Source organism: Hypanus sabinus, chromosome 16, assembly GCF_030144855.1.
Source record: "Hypanus sabinus isolate sHypSab1 chromosome 16, sHypSab1.hap1, whole genome shotgun sequence".
NCBI lineage: Eukaryota > Metazoa > Chordata > Chondrichthyes > Myliobatiformes > Dasyatidae > Hypanus > Hypanus sabinus.
This window is the reverse complement of record NC_082721.1, coordinates 52,242,388-52,266,518: the sequence shown is the minus strand read 5'-3', so window position 1 is coordinate 52,266,518 and position 24,131 is coordinate 52,242,388. Positions and strand designations below refer to the sequence as shown.

General features: G+C 40.7%; 1 protein-coding gene across 10 annotated transcripts in view; it reads right to left on the bottom strand.

Annotated features, from left to right (window-relative positions):
- LOC132406298 (DNA-binding protein RFX2-like) overlaps nt 1–24,131 on the bottom strand; it is a 219,634-nt gene that overhangs the window by 82,316 nt on the left and 113,187 nt on the right. For all 10 annotated transcript variants that reach the window (XM_059991762.1, XM_059991766.1, XM_059991758.1 and 7 more), the window contains 3 exons: nt 11,518–11,794; nt 2,539–2,613; nt 227–408 (listed from right to left, as the gene is read on the bottom strand). In XM_059991762.1, the coding sequence (XP_059847745.1) occupies nt 227–408; nt 2,539–2,613; nt 11,518–11,794 (534 nt within the window). The remainder of the gene's footprint in view (nt 1–226; nt 409–2,538; nt 2,614–11,517; nt 11,795–24,131) is intronic.

Genomic DNA, 24,131 nt, shown 5'->3' with positions numbered 1-24,131 from the left:
AGCTTTGAAGTCTGAGATTCAGTGTCCAAGAGTTTGAATAGTAGTAGGAACTAAAAGTGTCTGTATGTCTTGCAATAAATGTAACTAACAGCCATTTATTAACAAGGAAAGTACTTAAAACAAATCTTATCTTAGCAACACTGCCTTAAGAAAGTTTCACTGTAGGTTGAGGTACAAGAAGAGCAAAATGCTGACTTGGATTTATCAATGTGCAATTTGTTCTGACCTTGTTCCCAATCTTCTGGTCCTTAGCCCCATGAAGACAGAACGAATCAGTTTGCCAAAGGAAGCTGCATTGACAGGATCAAGCTTCTGTTCTTGACAATGCCGCAGGTAATGGTTGTAGAGGGAGCTCCGGGGGAGGCTAACTCCTTCAGCAGTCTCATAATTATCGAGAAGCCACTGAAGCTGTGTTGAACAAAAAGGATATGTCACTCATCCGTGTTGTAAAATTAGCCTTAACCAAGTTTCAGCTAACTAAAGTAACATTTGTGAACGCAAAGGGAAGAATTACATGATAACACTGACGGTATTGACTGGACCTGCATTAGCATGCATATTCTGTAAAGCCCACTCTTAGCAAGCTTTAAATTACATTAGAATTGTATAATGAAGTACACACTCAGATGTTTTCATATTGCATGGGAAAATTAAGATGCTTGACTGCAAGCACTCCGAACTGTCAAGACCCCCCACAAGGGACTCCATGATGTTTAAACGAGGGCTGACCTATGATGAGAGTCACAGCAAAAACCCAGTATAGTAACATTTGTCTTTTAGGATTTATCTACCTGAGACTCCACTCAAATAAAAAGCTTCAAAGATTCTCTACTTTCTTGTGAAGAAATTTCTTGTCTTAATTCGGAATTGATGACTTCTTATCTTCAGACCTTAACCCCTATTTCTGATATGCTGGCTGTGGAAAGCATTATTCCTGCCTTCATTTTGTCAGGCCAGAGAAGAATTTTGTATGTGATCAGCAAAATCACTACCCATTCTTCTAGGCACAAGCCACTTGATCACTCTTCAGACGAAAATGCACCATCTCAACAATCAATCGGCCCGAAATGTCGACTGTACTTTTTTCCCATAGGTGCTGCCTGGCCTGCTGAGTTCCTCCAGCATTTTGTGTCTGGTGTTCAGATTTCCAGCATCTGCAGGAAACAAGATGCTCTTGTTTGTAGATCAATCTATTGAACCTTCATTTTATACTTTCCATTGTAATACAGGTCCACAATCCCTTATCCAGAATTCTGAAATCCAAAAAGCTCTGAAAACCGAAGTTTCTTTTGCCAACAGCTGATGTCACTCAGGTGTAACGTGGCAGCACTAGCAGAGGCCGCCAGACATCAGTTGTGGCTCAGCGCTCGTACTGGTTACAAGTGCATTTGCTGTTCACTGATATTTTGTATTCACTGTTGACTTTGTGTTTAATTTCACTGTGAAAATGTCAAAAAGTGCTGCAGATACCCCTATGGGTAACAATGAAAAAAAAAGAAGGAAACATCTATCATTATCAATAACACAGAAAGTGGAGTTATTGCAGAAGCTTGATCGTGGTGTTTCTGTGTGGCGTCTTACTGAAGAATATGGTGTCAGAACTACCACTGTATATGATTTAAAGAAACAGAAAGACAAGTTACTGAAGATTTATAGTGACAGTGATGTTCTACATTTATTCCAATAAGTCATTTACCATGTGTTTGATTCAGTTCATTTGAAGCTGTATATTTTTATGTTTTATTGAATGTTTTCGTTAGAAATAAAAAATTTTCTTGTCATTATTCCCTAAACAATATAGTATAACAACTACTTACATAGCATTTACATTATATTAGTTATTATAAGTAATCTAGAGCTGATTTAAAGTATACGGGAGGATGTGCATAGGTCTGGAGCTCTATCGTGTCCTGAAGTCCACCCGCACTGAGACAGGTTAAATAAAGGACTTAAGCATACGTGTTTTTTGGTATCCGCAGGGCTCCCGGAACCAATAAGGAGGGATTCTGAAATCCAAAAAATTCTGAATTCTGAAATGCAACTGGCCCCAAGGATTTCGGATAAGGGATTGCGGACCTGTATTATCAAGATCAGAACATATGTATTTATGCAGTCAGTGGCCTTTATTATCAAACTCAAATCTTCCTGGAATAAAAGCTAAAATTCTACTTACCTTCATAACTGATTGCTAAAGTTCCATGATAATTTTCAATGAATGGACCATCCAAATACCTCTCAGTTCCATCCAGTTATAAAATACTCTACTTTCTTTTTCTGCCAAAGTGAATGACCATACATTTTTCATCATTATATTCTCCATCAGCTGTGCCCTTGCCTATTTACTTAACCTATTGACTTTTTCCTGAAACCTTGTGACAGTGATCTGCCATGTAAATTTGTATCATCAGCAAACTTTGCATTTGTTCTTATTATCACTGATATAGAAAATTAAACATAGTTGATAAACAGAATGAAGAGGACAGGATAATAATTTCCTGGAGGGTTTATAGGAAAACATCTGTTGATAGAGATACTTACATGGCTGTTCAGCAGAGTGCTTTTATGAGCTGTGATTCCTTCTGATTTCTGGAGGTTCTCAATTGCCATTTCAATCTATTGAAGCAAATAGAGTCATAGAGTCACAGAAAAGAACAGCACAGAAACAGGTCATTTAGGCCATCTAGTCTGTGCCAAGCCATTTAAACTGACCTGACCCAGACCATAGCCCTACCATCCATATACCTATCCAAACTTCTCTTAAACATTGAAATCAAGCTTGTGTGCACCACTTGCACTGGCAGCTCATTCCACACTCACAAATCTCTGACTGAAGAAGTTTCCCTTGAATGTTTCACCTTTCGCCCTTAACCCTTACCCATGACCACTAGCCTTTACCCTATCTATACCCCTCATAATTTTGTATACCTCTATCAAATTTATCTTCAATCTTCTACATTCCAAGTTCTAACCTATTAAATCTTTCCTTATAACTTAGGTCCTCCAGTCCTTGCAATATTATTGTAAATCTCTTCTGCACTCTTTCAACCTTATTTACATCTTTCCTGTAGGTAGGTGATCAAAAGTGCACATAATACTCCAAATTCGACCTCACCAATATCTTGTACAATTTCAACATAACATCCCATCTCCTGTACTCAATACTTTGACTTACGAAGGTCAATGTGCCAAAAGCTTTCTTTATGACCTTATCTATCGGTGATGTCACTTTCAATGAATTCTGGGCCTGTACTCCCAGATCCCTTTGTCCTACTGCACTATTCAGTGTCCTACTTTTCACTGTGTAAGACCTACCCTGGTTGGTCCTACTGAAGTAAAACACCTCGCACTTGTCTGCATTAAATCCGATCTGCCATTTTTCAGCCCAAGTTTCTAGCTGGTCAGACCCTGCTGTAAGCCTTGATAGTCTTCCTCACTGTCCACTTCACCACCAATCTTGCTGTCATCTGCAAATTTGTTGATCAAGTTAACCACATTATCATCCTTATTGCTAATATAGATAACAAACAAAAGGACCCAGCACCGATTCCTATGGCACATCTCCAGTCACAGGCCTCAAGTCAGAGAGACAACCATCTACTACCATAAACAAGAGAAAATCTGCAGATGCTGTATATACAAGTAACACACACAAAATGCTGGAAGAACTCAGTAGGCTAGGCAGTATTGACGGAAAAGATACAGTTGGTGTTTCGGTCCAAGACCCTTCAGCAGGACCTATTGAAGGGTCTCAACCTGAAACACCAACCATACTCTTTTTCATAGATTCTGCCTGGTCTGCTGAGTTCCTCCAGCATTTTGTGTGTGTTACATCTACTAGCACTCTCTGCTTCTCCCACAAAGCCAGAGTCTGAGCCAATTTACTAACTCATCTTGAATGCTGAGCAACTGAATCTCTTCACCAACCTCCCATGCAGGACCTTGTCAAAGGCCTTGCTGAAGTTCAACATCCACTGCCTTTTCTTCATCAACTTTCCTGGCAACTTCTCCTGGTTAGATATGACCTACTACATACAAAGTCATGCTGACTATCCTTAATCAGTCCATATCTATCCAAATATTCATATATACGGTCCCTTAGAATACCTTCCAATCACTTTCCCACTACTGATGTCAGGCTCAGGAAACACTGTGTCCATCTCCTGAGTAAATGCAGATGCAAAAAATGCACTTATGATTTCCCCATCTCATTCAGTTCCATGCATGAATTACCATTCTGATCTCTGAGGACCATTTTTGTCCTTTACAATCTTTTTGCTCTCAACATATCTGTAGAATCCCTTTGGATTCTCCTTCACCTTGTCTGCTAAAGCAGCTTCATGTCTTCTTTTAGCCTTCCTGATTTCCTTCTTGTGTTCTCTTGCACTTAAACGCCATAAGCACCTCATTTGTTCCCACCTGCCTATATCTGCACTGCACCTATTTTCTTTTCTTAACCAGGGCTTCAAAATCTCTTGAAAACCAATGCTCCCTACACCTGTTACCTTTACCTTTTATTTTGAAAGACACAAACAAGCTTTATATTCTCAATATTTCACTTTTGAAGGTCTCCCACTTACCAAGTACACCTTTGCTAGAAAACACCGTCCCAATCCACAGTTGCCAGATCCTTTCCGATACCATCAAAATTGGCCTTTTTCCAGTTTAGAATCTCAACCTGCACACCTGACCTATCTTTTTGCATATTTACATTGAAACCAATGGTAGTAAAATCAATGTAACATTTCAGATGAAATGTAAACAAGATCAATATAATTAAGCATACGCTGTGACTTTTATCTGACTAACAAAATGTGTTGACAGAAGTAAAGTGCATAAATTACTTTTTTAATAACTATCCAGGATTGACAATGAACAAAATTCCTTCTTTGAGTCAAAATATAGGCATGATATAAAGCTGTATTAAAATTAAGGTTAGACAGTTAATTTGTCAGGATCCATAACGTTTGGTTTCCTGCAGCCCTCTGTCTTGCATTCCAATACACTTGTTTCAAACTGAGGTGCAACAGCAGAAAGAGACTCATTTTTTGGTCTTCCATGTTGCTCATTAAAAGCAAGTATTTTTATCACAACCAGCCAACTCCATGTAATGCCAGGATCTTTAAAAAGACCTGGGGTACCCAGTAGCACAATGGTTAGCATAATGATATTACAGCTTGGGGTGATGGAGTTCACAGTTCATTTCTGGTGTCCTCTGTAAGGAAGTTTGTACGTCCTTCCCGTGAAGTGTGGTGGTTTCCTCTGGGTGCTCCCACAGTCTAAAGTCATACTGGTTAGTAGGTTAATTGGTCATTGCAAATTGTCCCATGATTAGGCTAGGGCAAAATCAGTGTGATGCAGGGTGGTACAGATCGGTGTACCGAAGGGGCCTGTTCACACTGCACCACTAAATAATTAAATAAATGATGGGTGTTTGTTAAAGAATAGCATTTCCCTCAACATCGGCCTCCCTGTGTATTGATAGATAACCTTATGTAGAATGGGAGCAATCTCTTGATTCTCAAAGACTTTAAGTAGCACATGGTCTACAAAGATAATCCAGTAAAGAGTGTTAGACCAAATACATGCAATGTTTAATCACAAGGCTGCTGTTATACATACAATGTTTAATCAGAAGGCTGCTGTTGCAATTAAATTATAGAGACACAACTGGCATTCTGGCTCTTTTTTCCATCAACTTACATTCAGTTATGACATAGTTAAGTGATGTATTAGCTCATATCCAATTCTTTAATTCTTTGTCCCACCATGTTTATGATGATCACCAAGTACCTATCAACACTAATTCTATTTACAAGAACTTGGTGCATAGCCATTGGCAACTCAAGTTTCTTAAATGTTCTGAGAGTCTCTGTCTCCATTACCCATTCAGATGGTACATGCCAGCTTCGATCCTCTGGGTAAAAAAAATGTCATCCTCTAAACCCCCTTTAAAATACAAGAAATTAGGTGCAAGAGTAGGAGACTGGACCTTTTAAACATGCACCACTATCCCATATGATCATGGTTGCTCTAATCTGGTCTCAACTCCTCTTTTGTGCAACTTCCTGGGATCTGAAGGTAATGTTTTTAAATACCCAGTGTACTCAGAAAAAGGTAGATGAACTTGTAGCACAATTAGAGATTGGTGGTATGACATTGTGGGCATCACTGAATCGTGGCTGAAAGAAGGTCATAGTTGGGAGCTTAATATCAAAGGACAGGCAGGAAGGCATAGGTGGTGGTGTGGCTCCATAAGACATAGGAGCAGAATTAAGCCATTCAGTGCATCAAGTCTGCTCTGCCATTCCATGAGGAAGTTAGATATGGCCCTTGTGGCCAAAGGGATCAGGGGGTATGGAGAGAAAGCAGGTACAGGGTTCTGAGTTGGATGATCAGCCATGACCATACTGAATGGCGGTGCAGGCTCGAAGGGCCAAATGGCCTACTCCTGCACCTATTTTCTATGTTTCTATGTTCCATCATGGCTGATCCCAGATCCCATTCAACCCCATATACCTGCCTTCTTGCCGTAAACTTTGATGCCTTGACCAATTTAAAAAAAATTATCAGTTTAGGGAGTCTTGGTTAAGAAGAAAAGGAGGTCCATAGCAGGTATAGGCAGGGTAGAAACAAATAAGGTATTTGAGGAGTAAAAGAAATGCAATAGAACACTTAGAATTCAGGAGGGCTAGAAGAAGGCACAAGGTTGCTCTAACAGACATGGTGAGGGAGAATCCCAAGGATTCTATAGATATATTAAGAGCAAAAAGATAGCAAGGGACAAAATTGGTCCTCTGGAAGGTCAGAATGGTAGTCTATTCGTGGAGCCAAAAGAGATAGGGAAGATCTTCAATGGATTTTTTGGACCTATATTTACCCAGGGAGTGGACACAGTCTGTATAAGTGAGGCAAAGCCGCAATGAGCTCTTGGACCCTAATCAGTTTGCAGAGGAGGACGTGCTTGCTGTCTTGAGTCAAATGCAGAAAATGCAGAGGACCTAGCAGAGATACTTAAGTGATACACAGCAACAGGGAGGTACTGGAGGATTAGAGGAAAGTCAATGTTGTTTCACTATTTAAGACAGACTCTTAAGAATAAATCAGGAAATTATAGGCCAGTGAGCCTGACATTAGTAGTGGGAAAGTTACTGAAAGGTATTCTAAGCGACCAGATGTATGAGTATTTAGATAGATAGAGACTGATTAGGGACAATTAGCATGGCTTAGTGCATAGTAGGTCATATCTAAACAATGTTATAGTTTGCTGAGGAAAGGCTGATGAAGGCAAGGCAGTGGATATTGTCTACATGGACTTCAGCAAGGTATTTGACAAAGTCCCGCAAGGAGGTTGGTCAAGAAGGTTCAGTTGCTTGGCTTTCAAGATGAGGTATTAAATTTGATTAGACTTTGGCTTTTCAGGATAAGCCAGAGAGTGGAGGTAGATAATCATAAACATTAGAAAGTCTGAAGGTGGTGGACCTCTTCTTGTTTATGATTATCTCTGACTGGAGACCTGTGACTGGTGGAATGGAGCAAGTATCAGTGCTGGGTCCATTGTTGTTTGTCATCTATATCAACGATCTGGATGATAATGTGGTTAACTGGATCAGCAAATTTGTAGATGTCAGATCGCCGGTAGGTGGTAAGCTCATCTCTGTCCTTCTGACCCTCAACATAGGAGTCCCCCAGGGCTGTGTCCCCTTACTCCCTGGATACCCATGGAGTATCCATATTGCCACCCACAGTTCTAATCTGCTAATTAAATTTGCAGATGATACTACATTGATTGGCCTTATCTCAAATACTAACAAGGTAGCTTACAGAGAAGAAGTCATCACCCTGACACAATGATGTCAAGAAAGCAACCTCTTTCTCAATGTCGCAAATACAAAGGAGCTGGTTGTGGACCACAAGAGGAACAATTAAATAATGTTGTGCCTAATGATTAAATTTTAAATAATGATTACCCAATTTCCCTCGGGATCAATAAAGTATGTCTGTCTGTCTGCCTGCCTGTTTTATAATTAACTCTCTTGGCATATCCATTTGCCAAAAGATGAGAATCAGGTAAAAACGCTAAAAGCCAAGTTAATTGCTACGAAGCATGGCAACTTCCAGAACCAGGCAAACAGATGTTGAATAAAATGATCAAAGTTCAAAATCTATTATCAAAGTACATATATGTCACCATATAGATTCATTTTCTTGTGGGCATTCACAGTAGATACAAAGAAACGCAATACAATCAATGAAGAACTACAAAGGCAGATAAAGAACCAATGTACGAAAGACAGTGTGCAAATACAGTAAAAACAAATCACAATAATAAGTAATAAATAATATTGAGAACATGAGTTGTAGAATAGTCAGAGTAATAACTGTTCCTGAACTTGGTGGTGTTGAATATAAGGCCTACATTCTGATAGCAGCAATGACAAGTGAGCACGGCCTGGATGGTGGAGGTCTTTGATGTCAGATGCTGTTGTCTTTGTGACAGCACTCCTTGTAAATGTGCACAATGGAGGGGAGGACTTTTCCTATGATGGACTGGCCTGTATCCACTACTTTTTATAGGCTGGTTCATTCATGGATATTGGGGTTTCATACCAGGTGGTGATGCAACCCATCAGGAATTTGTCAAAGTTTTAGACGTCGAGCCAAAACTGAGTAAACTCCTAAAAAAGTAGAGGTGCTTCAATAATAATAAATGAATAAATAATACTGAGAAAAAAAGCTGTAGAGCCCATAGGGTGCAGAATAAGTTCAGAGTTGAGGTGAGTGAAGCAGTGGAGCTCAAGGTTCAAGGTAAATTTATTATCAATACATATATGTTGCTTGAGATTCATTATCTTTCATGCATTCACAGTAAAAGAAAGAAAGATAATCAAGTCAATGGAAAACTACACAAAAACAAAATCTGACAATGTACATTAGAAGATAAACTGTATTAATCTAAAAAACATAATAATAAATAAATATTGAGAACATAATGACCATAAGATATGATAGCAGAATTAGGCCATTTGGCCCATTGAGTTTGCTCCACCATTTAATCATGGCTGATCCAACTTTCCTCTTAGTCTCCATCTCCTGCCTTCTCCTGTTTCGCTTCATTCCCTGACCAATCAAGAAAACATTATTTGGAGAGTCATTAAATGTTAGTCCATCCGTCATGGAATAAGTTCAGAGTTGAGGTGAGTGAAGCTATCCATGCTGGTTCAGAAGCCAGTGTGGAGTTAGGGTAATAATCTCCTGAACCTGGTAGTGTGGGATCTAAGGATCTTGCGCCTCTTATGTGATAGCAGCAGCAAGAAGAAAGCATGGCCTGGATGGTGAGGGTCTTTGATAATGGATACTGCTTTCTTTTGGCAGTGCTCCTTGTGCATGTGCTCAATTATGGGGAGGGCTTTGTCTCTGATGCACTGGGCAGTATGAATTCACCACATTTGAAGGCTTTTCCACTGTTGGGCATTTCCATACCAAGCATGTGGCAACCAGTCAGGATACTTTCCACTGTACATTCGCAGAAGTTTGTCAGAGTTTTAGATAACATGCAAACATCTTAGAAAGTAGAGGTGCTGTCGTGTCTTCTTTGTGATCACACTTACTTGCTGGTTCCAGGACAGTTCCTCTGAATGATAACAATAAAGAATTTAAAGCTACTGACCCTCTTCACCACCGATCCCTTAATGAGGACTGGCTCATAGAGGTTGTTGTGCTGCTATTCAATCAGACTTTCAAACTCCATCCTGTACATTGAACTGTAGTCAATGAAGAGTGCTGTGATGTATGAAACATAGAAAACCTACAGCATAAAACAGGCCCTTCGGCCCACAATGCTATGCCAAACCACTGTCGCCAGCAGCCCATTCTACACACTCATAAAAAACTTAACCCTGACATCTCCTCTGTGCTTACTTCTGAACACCTCAAAACTACCCTCTTGTGCTAGCCATTTCAGCCCTGAGAAAAAGCCTTTGACTGTCCACATGATCAATGCCTCTCATCATCTTATACACCTCTATCAGGTCACCTCTCATCCTCTGTTGCTCCAAGGAGAAAAGGCAGAGTTCACTCAATCTATCCTCATAAAGCATGCTCTCCAAACCAGGCAACATCCTTGTAAATCTCCTCTGCCTCTTTCTATGGCTTCCACATCCTTCCTGTAGTGAGGCGACCAGAACTGAGCACAGTACTCCAAGAGGGGTCTGACCAGGGTCCTGTATCGCTGTAACATTACCGCTTGTCTCTTAAACTCAGTTCCACGGTTGATGTGCCTTCTTAACCACACAGTCAACCTGCGCAGCAGCTTTGAGTGTCCTATGGACTTGGACACCAAGATCCCTCTGATCCTCCACACTGCCAGGAGTCTTACCATTAATACTATACTCTGCCATCATATATGCATCCTTATTTCCAGAACTAAGTGAAGAGCCAGCGAGATGGCATCTGCTGTTGACCTTTTGTGATGGCAGGCTAACTGAAGCAGATGAAGGTCACTCCTCAGGCAGTGCAATACGCAAAAAAAACCCACAAGTTACAATAAGATATATGAAAATCAATAAATACTGCAAAGTAGTGAGGCAGTGTTCAGAAATCAGATGGCAGATGGGTAGAAGCTATTCTTAAAATATTAAGTGTGCATCTTCAGGTTCCCCTCCCTGGTGCTAGTAATAGAAGAGGACATATCCTGGATGGTGAAAGTACTTGGTGATGAATGCCATATCCTCGATTAAGGCAAACCAGAATGGGGAATGAAAAAGAGAGAAGAGTGAGCAATTACAGAAAGTTAGAGAATTTGATGTTGATGCTGCTTTTTGCCGTGGACAGCAGTTCCCCAATCTTCATTGTGTCTTCATTTAGTTTCCACTGATGGTAATTTGTTCATTACAGCCAAAACATATATATTATTTATGTATTTGATTATTGCAAATTAATTAATGAAAATGTTCATTTTTTTTTCCAAAAACAAATCAAGGTTTTTCTTCAAATAAATTATCTTCAGTCTTGGAACTTTAGACATAGCTTGTTGGGCTGAAGGACCTGTATTTGTATTGTATTGCTCTCTGACTCTGCATTTTGGAACAGGGAAAGGGCAGGAGAATGGGGTTATAAAGGAGAAAAAAATTTCCATGAAGATATTCACAGATGTAGTTGTTTTGAAGGCTGTCCAATCATTATTTATTCTCAAATAGCATAAATCAAAGTCCTAAAGTTATTTATGTGAGCATTACATGGGGTTCCTTCATTACCCACCTACATGCTGACCAGATTTCAAACTCATTCCACCAAACACTTGGAAAATTCCTTAATGTGATTACTGAGGCTTCCAATGAAGTCACCCTTTTGTGTAAATCCACATTAACTGAGTTAGCAAGGGAGCAAAATCAGACACATCTCCTGACTTCCCATAATACTATTTATGGGAGACTGAAATACCTCCTCGTTCCACTTCAGCTGAGGGGAATGAGGAAAACAAGAATTTACAATCAGTTCAATAAAACCAAGTTTGCTCACAGTTCCAGATGATGGACGAGTAGCATGAGACAGTGGATGCCTGGAACTGTCCATTGAACCTCCGTGGATGAGATATGTTCCGGCACTGCTTGAGATGATCTGACTTCCTCCCACCTCCATTGCAATGCCGACAGTTCCCACCATATTATGAGACGGCACCACAGTGGGTGAGGACACGACTGTAGTCACTTGAACAGCACTCCCCGGTGACTCAAAGTACGAGGCTCCCGGATTCTGTGCATAGAGTTGGGTTTCTGGATACGAATATGCTGCACGTCTAGAAAACAACAAAAAATATATGGGTAATTATACAACTAGCTACAGGAAAGATGACTGAATGTGGGATGGGGGATGTTGATTAAGGCAAAAGTGAAGTAGTCTAAGACATTGAGTTAGTCACGCTGTATGGTGATTCACCATTCAGCCCACCACATACTTGCCATGGTGATGAAGCAGTATGAAAAGGTCCCTCTCAGATCCCCTCTGTGTTTTATATACCTCTGATATGGAGAGTAGTTTCCTGCAGTCTCCCCTATCTAAACCCCTCAAAAAATTTTGTGAACTTTAATTATTTCCTTTCTTAACCTCCTTCATTCCAGGGAAAACAGACAATTATTTCCTCTCCTGCAACACACACAAAATGCTGGTGGAATGCAACAGGCCAGCAGCATCTATAGGAAGAAGCACAGTCGACATTTCGGGCTGAGACCCTTCGTCAGGACTAACTGAAAGAAAATATAGTAAGAGATTTGAAAGTAGGAGGGGAGGGGGAAATCCAAAATGATAGAAGACAGGAGGGGGAGGGGTGAAGCTAAGAGCTGGAAAGGTGATTGGCTAAAGGGATACAGAGCTGGAGAAGGGAAAGGATCATGGGACGAGAGGCCTAGGGGAGAGGGAAGCACCAGAGGGAAATGGAGAGCAGGCAAGGAGTGATTGTGAGAGGGGCAGAGAGAGGAAAAAAAAGAGGGGAAGAGAGAAAAAAAGGAAAGGGGGGAAATAAACAAATAAATAAGGGTAAGATGGGGAGGAGGGGCATTAACGGAAGTTAGAGAAATCAATGTTCATGCCATCAGGTTGGAAACTACCCAGACGGAATAAAAGATATTGTTCCTCCAACCTGAGTGTGGCTTCATCTTGACAGTAGAGGAGGCCATGGATAGACGTATTGGAATGGGAATGGGACGTGGAATTAAAATGTGTGGCCAATGGGAGATCCTGCTTTCTCTGGCAGACAGAGCATAGGTGTTCAGTGAAACGGTCTGAATGAACTATCCTTCTCTGGCATCACCCCAGTAAATTTCTGCATCTTTCTAGCACTCATTACACTTCTTCTATGGTGTAGTGCTAGAAATGTACCCCAGTTGAGGTCTGACCAATATTTTGGAGCCGAAACACTATAAAACCATAGAACACTACAGCACAGTGCCGGCCCTTCAGCCCTCCATGTTGTGCTGACCCATATAATCCTTAAAAAAAATAGTAAACCCACACTACTCCATAACCCTCCATTTTTCTTTCATCCATGTGCCTGTCCAAGAGGCTCTTAAATACCCCTAATGATTTAGCCTCCACCACCATCCCTGGCAAGTCATTCCAGGCACTCACAACCCTCTGTGTAAAAAACTTACCCCTGACGTCTCCCCTAAACTTCCCTCCCTTAATTTTGTACATATGCCCTCTGGTGTTTGCCATTGGTGCCCTGGGAAACAGGTACTGACAATCCACCCTATCTATGCCTCTCATAATCTTGTAGACCTCTATCAAGTCCCCTCTCATTCTTCTACTCTCCAAAGAGAAAAGTCCCAGCTCTGCTAACCTTGCTTCATATGACTTGTTCTCCAATCCAGGCAACATCCTGGTAAATCTCCTCTGCACCGTCTCCATAGCTTCCACATCCTTCCTATAATGAGGTGACCAGAATTGAACACAATACTCTAAATGCGGTCTCACCAAAGATTTGTAGAGTTGCAACATGACCTCTCTACTCTTGAACTCAATCCCCCTGTTAATGAAGCCTAGCATCCCATAGGCCTTCTTAACTACCCTATCAACCTGTGCAGTGACCTTGAGGGATGTTTGGATTTGAACCCCAAGGTCCCTTTGTTCATCCACATTCTTAAGTAACTGACCATTAATCCTGTACTCAGTCTTCTGGTTTGTCCTTCCAAAATGCATCACCTCACACTTGTCCGGATTGAACTCCATCCGCCATATAACTCTCCTGTAGATTCAGTGGCCCAAGTAATAAAGGCCTGTATCCAAAATATATTCTAAACCACATTATCTACCTATGCTGCCTCCTTCAATGATTGCTGGACTAATGCATCAAGGTCCCTCTGTTCTGCAATAAGTCTTTCCATTCTCAGTGTGTGTCCTAGCCTCATTAGTACTTCTAAAATACATCACCACATTTATTAGGATTAAACTTATTTCACCAACAAACCAAAATCATCCTGCAACATAAAGACTACCCTCTATACTATCAACAACTCTGCAAATCCCCTAATATCCACACCAAATCAATCACATATTTAACAAACAGCTACAGTCCTGGCACTGATCCCTGTGGAACACCACTAGTCACAGGTATCCAATCACAGAAAAACCCTCTTCTGTCACATCTGACTCACAATGCGAAGACAATTTTGAATCTAATTTACCAATTTACCTAGGATCCCATGGGCCCTAACTTTTTGCACTAGTCTCTCACATGGGAAACCAATTGTACTGCACTTCAAAAAATTCAGTCACATTTGTCAGACAGGATCTGATTCTAAATAATATGCTAAATATCTCTGAATTTTTTGAAGTGGAAATAAAATGATTTTCTGTTTAAAATTATCAATCTTTTGCCCAGATTTTTTTTCCAATAACTTCCTAACATGGACCATGTTAGGCCCACAGGTCTGCAATTATCAAAGTTCAAAGTAAATTTTATTATCAAAGTACATAAATGTCACCATATACAATACTGAGATTAGTTTTCCTGTGGGCATACTCAAAACATCAACAGTAAAACAGCCATAACAGAATCAATGAAAGACCATCCAACTAGAATGTTCAACCAGAGTGCAAAAGACAATAAACTGTGCAAATACAATAATAATAATAATAATTAAATACGCAATAAAAATTGAGAACATGAGATGAAGAGTCCTTCAGAGTGAGCCCATTGGTTGTCGAAACATTTCAATGATGGGGCAAAAGAAGCTAAGTGAAGTTTTCCCATTTGGTTCAAGAGCCTGATGGTTGAGGGGTAGTAACTTTTCCTGAACCTGATGGTGTGAGGCTTGAGGTTCTTATACCTTCTTCCTGATGGCAGCTGCAAGAAGAGAGCATGTTTTGGATGATGGGGCTCGCTGGTGATGAATGCTGCTTTTCTGTGACAGCATTTCCTACAGATGTGCTCAGTGGTTGGGAGGGCTTTAACCACGATAAACTGGTCAGTATCCATTACTTTTTGCAGGATTTTCCATTCAAGGGCATACCAGACTGTAATGCAACTTGTCAATATAACCATTATTGAATCAGTGAAAAGACCACCCAACCACGTATTCAACCAGAGAGCAGAAGACAACAAACTGTGCAAGTGGTAGCGTATTGGTGCAGCACAGTAGTTAACTCAACACTTTACAGTACTAGCGACACAGGTTCAATTCCCACCACTGCCTGTAAGGAGTTTGTTCTCCTTGTGACTGTCTGGTGCTCCAGTTTCCTCCCGCTTTCAAAAGGCATGCTGGTTGGCAGGTTAATTGGTCATAGTAAATTAGGCTAGAATTAAATTGGGGCAGGGGATTACTGGGCAGGTTGGCTCAAAGGGCCGGAAAGGCCTACTCTGCACTGTATGTCAATAAATTAAATATACATATACACATATATACACTCTTCTCTACGCATCTATAGAAGTTTGTCAAAGTTTTAGATGTCATGCTGAACTTCCACAAACTTTTAAGGAAATAGAGTCACTACTGTGCTTTCTTCATAATTGTACTTATGTGCTGGGCCCAGGACAGATCCTCTGACATCGTAATGCCTAGGAATTTAAAGTTGCTAACCCGCTCCACCTCTGATCCACCAATGAGGATCAACTCATGTGCCTCTGGTTTCCTTCTCCTGAAGTCTATAATCAGCTCCTTGGTCTTGCTAACATTGAGTAAGAGGTTGTTGTTATGACACCACTCAGCCAGATTTTTAATCTCGCTTCTATATGCTGGTTCATCACTGCCTTTGATTCGCTCCACGACAGTGGTTTCATCAGCAAACTTGAATATGGCTTTGGAGTTGTGCTTAGCTACAACATCATATGTAAAACGAGTAGAGCAGGAACTAAGCACACAGCCTTGTGGCGCATCTGTGTTGATGGAGATGTTGCCAATCCAAACTGACTGGGGTCTGCAAGTGAGGAAATCAAGGATCCAATTGCACAAGGAGGTATTGAGGCCTAGGACTTGGGAGCTTACTGATTTTGAGGGGATGTCAGTTTGGCCGTTTGTTTGACGTCAGTGGTGGGTAAATTAATGGAAAGTATTCTTAGAGATGGTATATATATTTATCTGGATAGACAAGGTCTGATTAGCAACAGTCAGCATGGATTTGTGTGTGGAAGGTCAGGTTTGACAAATCTTACTGAATTTTTTGAAGAGATTACGAGGAAAGTTGACGAGGGTAAAGCAGTGGATGTTGTCTATATGGACTTCAGTAAGGCCTTTGACAAGGTTCTGCATGGAAGGAAGTTTCAATTGTTAGGCGTCAATATTGAAGTAGTAAAATGGATTCAACAGTGGCCGGATGGGAGATGCCAGAGGGTAGTGGTGGATAACTGTTTGTCAGGTTGGAGGCCAGTGACTAGTGGTATACCTCAGGGATCTGTACTGGGTCCAATGTTGTTTGTCATATACGTTAATGATCTAGATGATGGGGTGGTAAATTGGATTAGTAAGTATGCAAATGATACTAAGATAGGTGGTGTTGTGGATAATGAAGCAGATTTTCAAAGCTTGCAGAGAGATTTAGGCCAGTTGGAAGAGTGGGCTGAATGATGGCAGATGGAGTTTAATGCTGATAAGTGTGAGGTGCTACATTTTGGTAGGAATAATCCAAATAGGACATACATGGTAAATGGTAGGGCATTGAAGAATGCAGTAGAACAGAGTGATCTAGGAATAATGGTGCATAGTTCCCTGAAGGTGGAATCTCATGTGGATAGGGTGGTGAAGAAAGCTTTTGGTATGCTGGCCTTTATAAATCAGAGCATTGAGTATAGGAGTTGGGAGGTAATGGTAAAATTGTACAAGGCATTGGTAAGGCCGAATTTGGAGTATTGTGTACAGTTCTGGTCACCGAATTATAGGAAAGATGTCAACAAAATAGAGAGAGTACAGACACAAGGAAATCTGCAGATGCTGGAAATTCAGACAACACACACAAAATGCTGGTGGAACACAGCAGGCCAGGCAGCATCTATAAGCATCTAGGAGAAGCACTGTCGACGTTTCAGGCCAAGACCCTTCGGACTAACTGAAAGGAAAGATAGAGTACAGAGAAGATTTACTAGAATGTTACCTGGGTTTCAGCACCGAAGTTACAGGGAAAGGTTGAACAAGTTAGGTCTTTATTCTTTGGAGCATAGAAGGTTGAGGGGGGACTTGATAGAGGTATTTAAAATTATGAAGGGGATAGATAGAGTTGACGTGGATAGGCTTTTTCCATTGAGAGTAGGGGAGATACAAACAAGAGAACATGAGTTAGGGGGCAAAAGTTTAAGGGTAACACGAAGGGGAATTTCTTTACTCAGAGTGGTAGCTGTGTGGAACGAGCTTCCAGTAGAAGTGGTAGAGGCAGGTTTGATATTGTCATTTAAAGTAAAATTGGATAGGTATATAGCAGGAAAGGAAAGGAGGGTTATGGGCTTGGTGCGGGCCAGTGGGACTAGGTGAGAGTAAGCGTTTGGTGCGGACTAGAAGGGCCAAGATGGCCTGTTTCCGTGCTGTAATTGTTATATGGTTATATGGGATGAAGGTGTTGAATGCTGTGCTGTCATCGATAGAGAGCATCTTGATATATGCATATTTGCTGTCCAGATGTTCCAAGGTTGAGTGAAGAACCTATGAGATGGCATCTGCTGTGGATCTATTGCTCTGGTAGGCAAATTGAAGCAGATCTAAGTCGCTTCTCAGGCAGGCGTTGGTGCGTTTCATCATCAGCCTCTCAAAACACTTCATCACTGTGGATGTAAATGCTATGGGCAATAGTCATTGAGACAGGTCACCTCACTCTTCTTGGGTACTGATATAATCGAAGCCTGCTTGAAGCAGTAGGGTACTACACATTGCCAAAGTAAGAGGTTAAAGATCTCAGTGAACACACAGCTATCTGACCAACACAGTTCTTTTGTACTTCGCGAGGTACTTCATCTGGACCAGATGTTTTTTATGGGTTCACCCTCCTGGAGGCTGCTTGCATGCAGCCTTCAGAGAATTATATTATAGGATCATTGGGGGATGTAGACTTCTTTACTGTTTCTCCTGTTTTGATGGTCAAAGTGAGTTTAGAAGACATTGAGTTCATCTGAAAATGAAGCCCTGCTATCCCCTACGTCACTTAATTTAACTTTGTAAGAGGTGACAGTTGTTAAGCCCTGCCACAACTGTTGAACATCTTTCATTGATTCAAAACTCAAGATTCATTTATTATCAAAGGATGTATAAATTATACAACCTTAAAATTTGCTTGCTCACAGATAGCAACAAAACAAGAAATCCGAAAGAACCCAATTAAAGAAATAGCAGAATAAAAAAAAGACCAACACTGATGCACAAGAGAAAGGAAAAAAAATACAAATTATGCAAACAATTGAAGCAACAATAGTATTCTGAACTAAAATCAAGTCCTCAGATCTGAACCACAGTGCAGCCCAAAGCCTCTCTTATCAGTTCATCATAATGGCGGGTACAGAGTACAGCACCATGGGGATGATCATAGCAGAAAAAGAGCGTGATCGGCTCTCTCTCTCACCAACACCCTGACTTTTAAGTCTACCTGAGCCAGTGTTTAAATTGACCCAACAACAGAACAGTGAAAGACACCACTCCCTGGAGAGAAAACTGAACATCATGGACAGCAAGTGAAATCGGCTCTCATCTCCAATCTGAGGCAGCATTTAGATGGTCTAAACAATGAAACGTATCTTGCACCAGACCTGGACCACATTGCCCAGCAACTCACTCTGGGCCCAGATTCCATCACCCAGCCCGAAGCCACTCATCAAATTCTTCAAATCAGCTCAGTGTCCAGGCCAGTTAAATGAGCGCTGAAACTTCTCTGCCCGAGCCTCAACTTCTTCTTTCACTGCCCAGAGCAAATGAATCTCACTCCCGGGTCAGCAATAAGGGCATCGGAATTTCAACTGCAATAATTCTACAACAAACCATCTTGGTTCATTCTCCAAACTCAACCTACTATCACTCGCCCCTTCACTGTTTTGGGCAATAATTTAACATCATTTACCAGAGAAAATGTATTTTTAGTGATGTTTTAAGTCAGATTTTTTATCTTGACTATCAGAACCTGGTCGGCAGTGTCATCTTAACCGGATTCAAGCTTTGTCTGAATTGCCACTTCACCTATCAGATTATTTGCTGTCCTTCTTTAAATGAGGAACTACATTTTCCCTTCTGCAGTCATCTGATATCTCACTTGTGAACAGCAAAGATACAAACACTTCAGGCAGAGACACAGCAATGCCTTCTGTTGCCATCCCCCAACCCCTCAGCAGCCTGGGTTAAGTTTCATCTATCCCTGAGCATTTAGCACCTTTAAGCCATGGGTAGCATATCTTTATTTAGAACCATAGAACATCACAGCACAGAAACAGGCCTTTTGGTCCTTCTTGGCTGTGCCGAACCATTTTTCTGCCTAGTCCCACTGACCTGCACCTAGACCATATCCCTCCATATTCCTCTCATCCATGTACCTGTCCCAAGTTTTTCTTAAATGTTAAAAGTGAGCCCGCATTTACCACTTCATCTGGCAGTTCATTCCACACTCCCACCACTCTCTGTGTGAAGAAACTCCCCACCCAATGTTCCCATTAAACTTTTCCCCTTCACCCTTAACCCATGTCCTCTGGTTTTTTTCTCCCCTAACCTCAGTGGAAAAAGCCTGCTACACAACCTGCATGAGAAATTACAACTTCTCATTCACTGATTACTCCAACTACAGTTAGTTTCACTTGTGAATACCAATGAAAAAACTCATTTAGGAACTCGTATGGTGGATCATTGACTGGGATGTGGTCAATTACATTATTGGTTTAAATTCTCTGTAATATATTTTAAAATGCACTTCTGTAGGAAAAATACACAACACTCCACAATAGTACAAATAATTCTTTAAATATAACAATATCTGATTGTGTTCAAGTTATGAAATTTTCATTTAGACATTCACATGTGTATAGTGGTAGAAATATAGTTAGTTTTGCCCCAACCTGCAATTCTGGCTGGTAGTAGAAAGATCTACAGCTACATTCAGCAATGTCCTTTGATGCCCACTGATCCAATTAAAGCTATAAATAGATAGCATTTTACACAAAATGCTGGTGGAACACAGCAGGCCAGGCAGCATCTATAGGGAGAAGCACTGTCGTTTCGGGCCGAGACCCTTCGTCAGGACTAACCAAGAGGAAAGGTAGTAAGAGATTTGAAAGTAGTGGGGGGAGGGGGAAATGCGAAATGATAGGAGAAGACCGGAGGGGGCGGGATGAAGCTAAGAGCTGGAAAGGTGATTGGCGAAAGTGATACAGAGCTGGAGAAGGGAAAGGATCATGGGACGGGATGCCTCAGGAGAAAGAAAGGAGGGGGGAGCACCAGAGGGAGATGGAGAACAGGCAAACAACTAAATATGTCAGGGATGGGGTAAGAAGGGGAGGAGGGGCATTAACGAAAGTTAGAGAAGTCAATGTTCATGCCATCAAGTTGGAGGCTACCCAGCCTGTATATAAGGTGTTGTTCCTCCAACCTGAGTTTGGATTCATTTTGACAATAGAGGAGGCCATGGATAGACATATCAGAATGGGAATGGGATGTGGAATTAAGATGTGTGGCCACTGGGAGATCCTGCTTTTTCTGGCGGACCGAGCGTAGGTATTTAGTGGAACGGTCTCCCAGTCTGCGTCGGGTCTCACCAATATATAAAAGGCCACACCAGGAGCACCGGACGCAGTAAACCACACCAGCCGACTCACAGGTGAAGTGTCACCTCACCTGGAAGGACTGTCTGGGGCCCTGAATGGTGGTGAGGGAGGAAGTGTCAGGGCAGATGTAGCATTTGTTCCGTTTACAAGGGTAAGTGCCAGGAGGGAGATTGGTGGGAAGGGATGGGGGGGACAGGTGGAGAAGGGAGCCGCGTAGGGAGCGATCCCTGCAAAAAACAGAAAGTGGGGGGGAGAGGGAAGAATGTGTTTGGTAGCATTTTCTTTTTTTCTCCTAAGAGCGAGAATAATACCAAGTTCAAAATTTAGCTTAATTCAAATAATTTAAATAAAAGGAGTAAATGGAACCTCCAAGGAGCCGAAGAAGGTAAGACCACTAACGAAATGATACCGATTTGTCACAGCTGATGGAGTTAAGAGCAAATGCTCAGACTGAACTTCCAGTAAAATTATCCAAGACTGTTATGTACCAATTAGAGAGGCAAACCTCTAAAATAATACCTTAAAATTAAAGCATAAGAGAATAACTAGGGTATTAGAAAGGTAAGAGTGAATTAACACCCCCTGCACTGTACAGTAAAAGAACCTTCCAAATGTGCCATATCCATTCAAGTTACTTCTCTTCTGAATTAGGGGAAAGGGCCTGACCACCCAACATATATGGTCCACACATGTTGCAAATTTACTACTAACAAGATAAAGTGCAAACATTATTATCAATGCATGGATATTCCATTATCAGTTGTTGACCAACTAAGTAATCATTCCCTTTTGACATCAACTTTCCTTTCTGTTCATCACATGCCTTCTCTGTCTCTCGACAGACTCACATGCCAAAAGCTACCTTTTTTACAGTTAAGGCCTTCATTATCATGGTGATGGCCCACAGTCTCCAGTATACAACTGGTATGCATTATTGCCAACCAGTATCTTATTTATGTAAATTCCATGTCTGACTTAAGCCTCTAGTTATCATGGAGGCAACCTCATAACTACTCGAGTTATTCACACTATCTAGAAACATCTGGAGATAGCTCTGGTACTTTTGCATCTATTATCACAAAGACTGTTTTGGTCAGAATCAGAATCATGTCTATTATCACCAGCTTGTGATGTGAAATTTGTTATTTTAGCAGCAGCAGTTCAATGCAATACATAATCTAGTAGAGAGAAAACAGTAATAAATAAAATAAAAATAATAATAATAAAGTGAATCAATTTTGTTTATTGAATAGGTTAAAAAAAGTGTAAAAACAGGAATACTGTATAGTTTAAAAAGTGAGGTAGTGTCCAAAGATTCAATGTCCATTTAGGAATTGGATGGCAAACGGGAAGAAGCTGTTCCTGAATCGCTGAGTGTGTGCCTTCAGGCTTCTGTACCTCTTAGGTTTCTTTTTCCAATATTTTTATTAAATTTCATATACACAAATACAGAATTCATAAGGATACTTATTATAAATCAAAATAAGATAGCACAAAATGCACTATATATAAATCACACTGATACAATCACGGTGTCCCATATTCATGATCAATCAAATAAAATTAATTGAATTATGAAATACAATAATAATATGGTTAATTGTATGATTTTAAAAATTTACACCCACTACCAAGACAAAGCTGGTTGGTAAAAAACAAGAGAAAAAAGAGTACTTGATCATATAGTGTTTTATAATAATAGCCCAGATCTATATTTTAATAACAATAACAATTCAAAGATTTTTAAAATAGTTCAGTAAGGGTCTCCATCTGCACCTCCTACCTGATGGTAACACTGATGTTTGCTACAATATTGAGAAGGTGCTGTTATCACTAAGAGTGGGATCCTCATTTTTAATTCAATATTGCTACAGACACTAGGCTGGTTTGCTTACTGGGAATAGAAATATACTTTTGGCTTATGATAAGCTTCTAAAGAATGACACACATTATTTTCCCTGTGTCTATGATTGTAGACCTTCAAGTCTTTGTACTAATTGTTTGAAATCACTACCATTTAGCTTTCCCCATTGTCCCAGCTAAACTCTATCTTTGGTCAACAGACAGTTAAGGGATGAAAGCAACCAAGTCGCAGCATCTGCAACTACACACAGGGATCTCCATGCTTAGCTCATCCACAGCTCAAACATTGTCAGTGAAAAGAGCACATTCAAGTTTTACAGTGACATACAATACCAGCAGAATTACTTGGTGACATTTCATCATGATTAACAACATTTACACATTCTTGTTCATTATTATCTCTTCATATACATTCTTCTTGCTTTCATCTTAACCAGTCTATTAGGATTGCAGATGATCTGGTTCTAGTCTGATTTTGTTGGCTCAGTGGTGCCTAATAAGGCAAATATAAGAATCACAGCCAGTTCCACAGATGAGGGATAGAGTGACTGATGAGGCAAGTTCAAGGTGGTCTGGTGCTTACACAGGGCCTCTGTGTACTCCAAAATAAGGGGGTGGGGGATACTGTCACTGCCAACCTGAATGCCCTTTCTCGACTGTGCTCAAGGGCCAGAACAAAAGGACATAGCAACTTTCACAACCACAATGCTGGGAATGCTCAGCCTCGGAGTGGATACAGGAGTTGGTTCACAGTAGACTGTGCATAGGCAACAGCAATTTCCAGTGCCTGAAGGCAGAGTCATAGAAATAGGTCCTTCAGTCCACTGGTTCCACACTAATTAACAGCAATTAGAATGGACAATTAACTTTTTAACCCACAAATCTTTGATATTTAGGAGGAAACCCACATGGTCACAAGAGTACATGCAGACTCCCCACAGATAGCACTTGAAGGCAGGATTGAGGGCAGGTCTCTGGCACTATGATGCTCTACTAGTTCTGACACTGTCATTCATATGTATCAGTGTCAGATATATATTGGAGGCCATAGCAACAAGCAACATAGCAGAACTGATACACATAAATAAGGTTTTATCTACCTGTAACTATTATCTTAGTACTTCCAAATCATCATTCAATGGTGAATTTCATTACACATTTTTGGCTCTGAATGTGACACCATATGAAAGAAGTTCGTACATTCTCCCCGTTATAGTGTGGTTTTCCTCTGGGTGCTCTAGTTTCCTCCCACAGTACAAGGACATACCGGTTAGTGGGTTAATTGGTCATTGTACATAGGCTAGTGTTAATGGGTGGGTTACCGGGTGGAGCAAATCGTTGGGCTGGAAGGGCCTGTTCAACACTGTATTTCTAAATAAATAAACATTTAGCAGTGTCTTTCATACACCTTGTAAACCTAAGTTGGCTTAGTTTTCTTAGAATGTTTATTATTTTCTTTGCTGCTAACAATTAATTGTTGGCTTGTAATTTAAGTAATTCTTATATGTATGTATGTTTTCTAGTGGCCACAATATGCATGTGTCATTCTTCAGTGTGT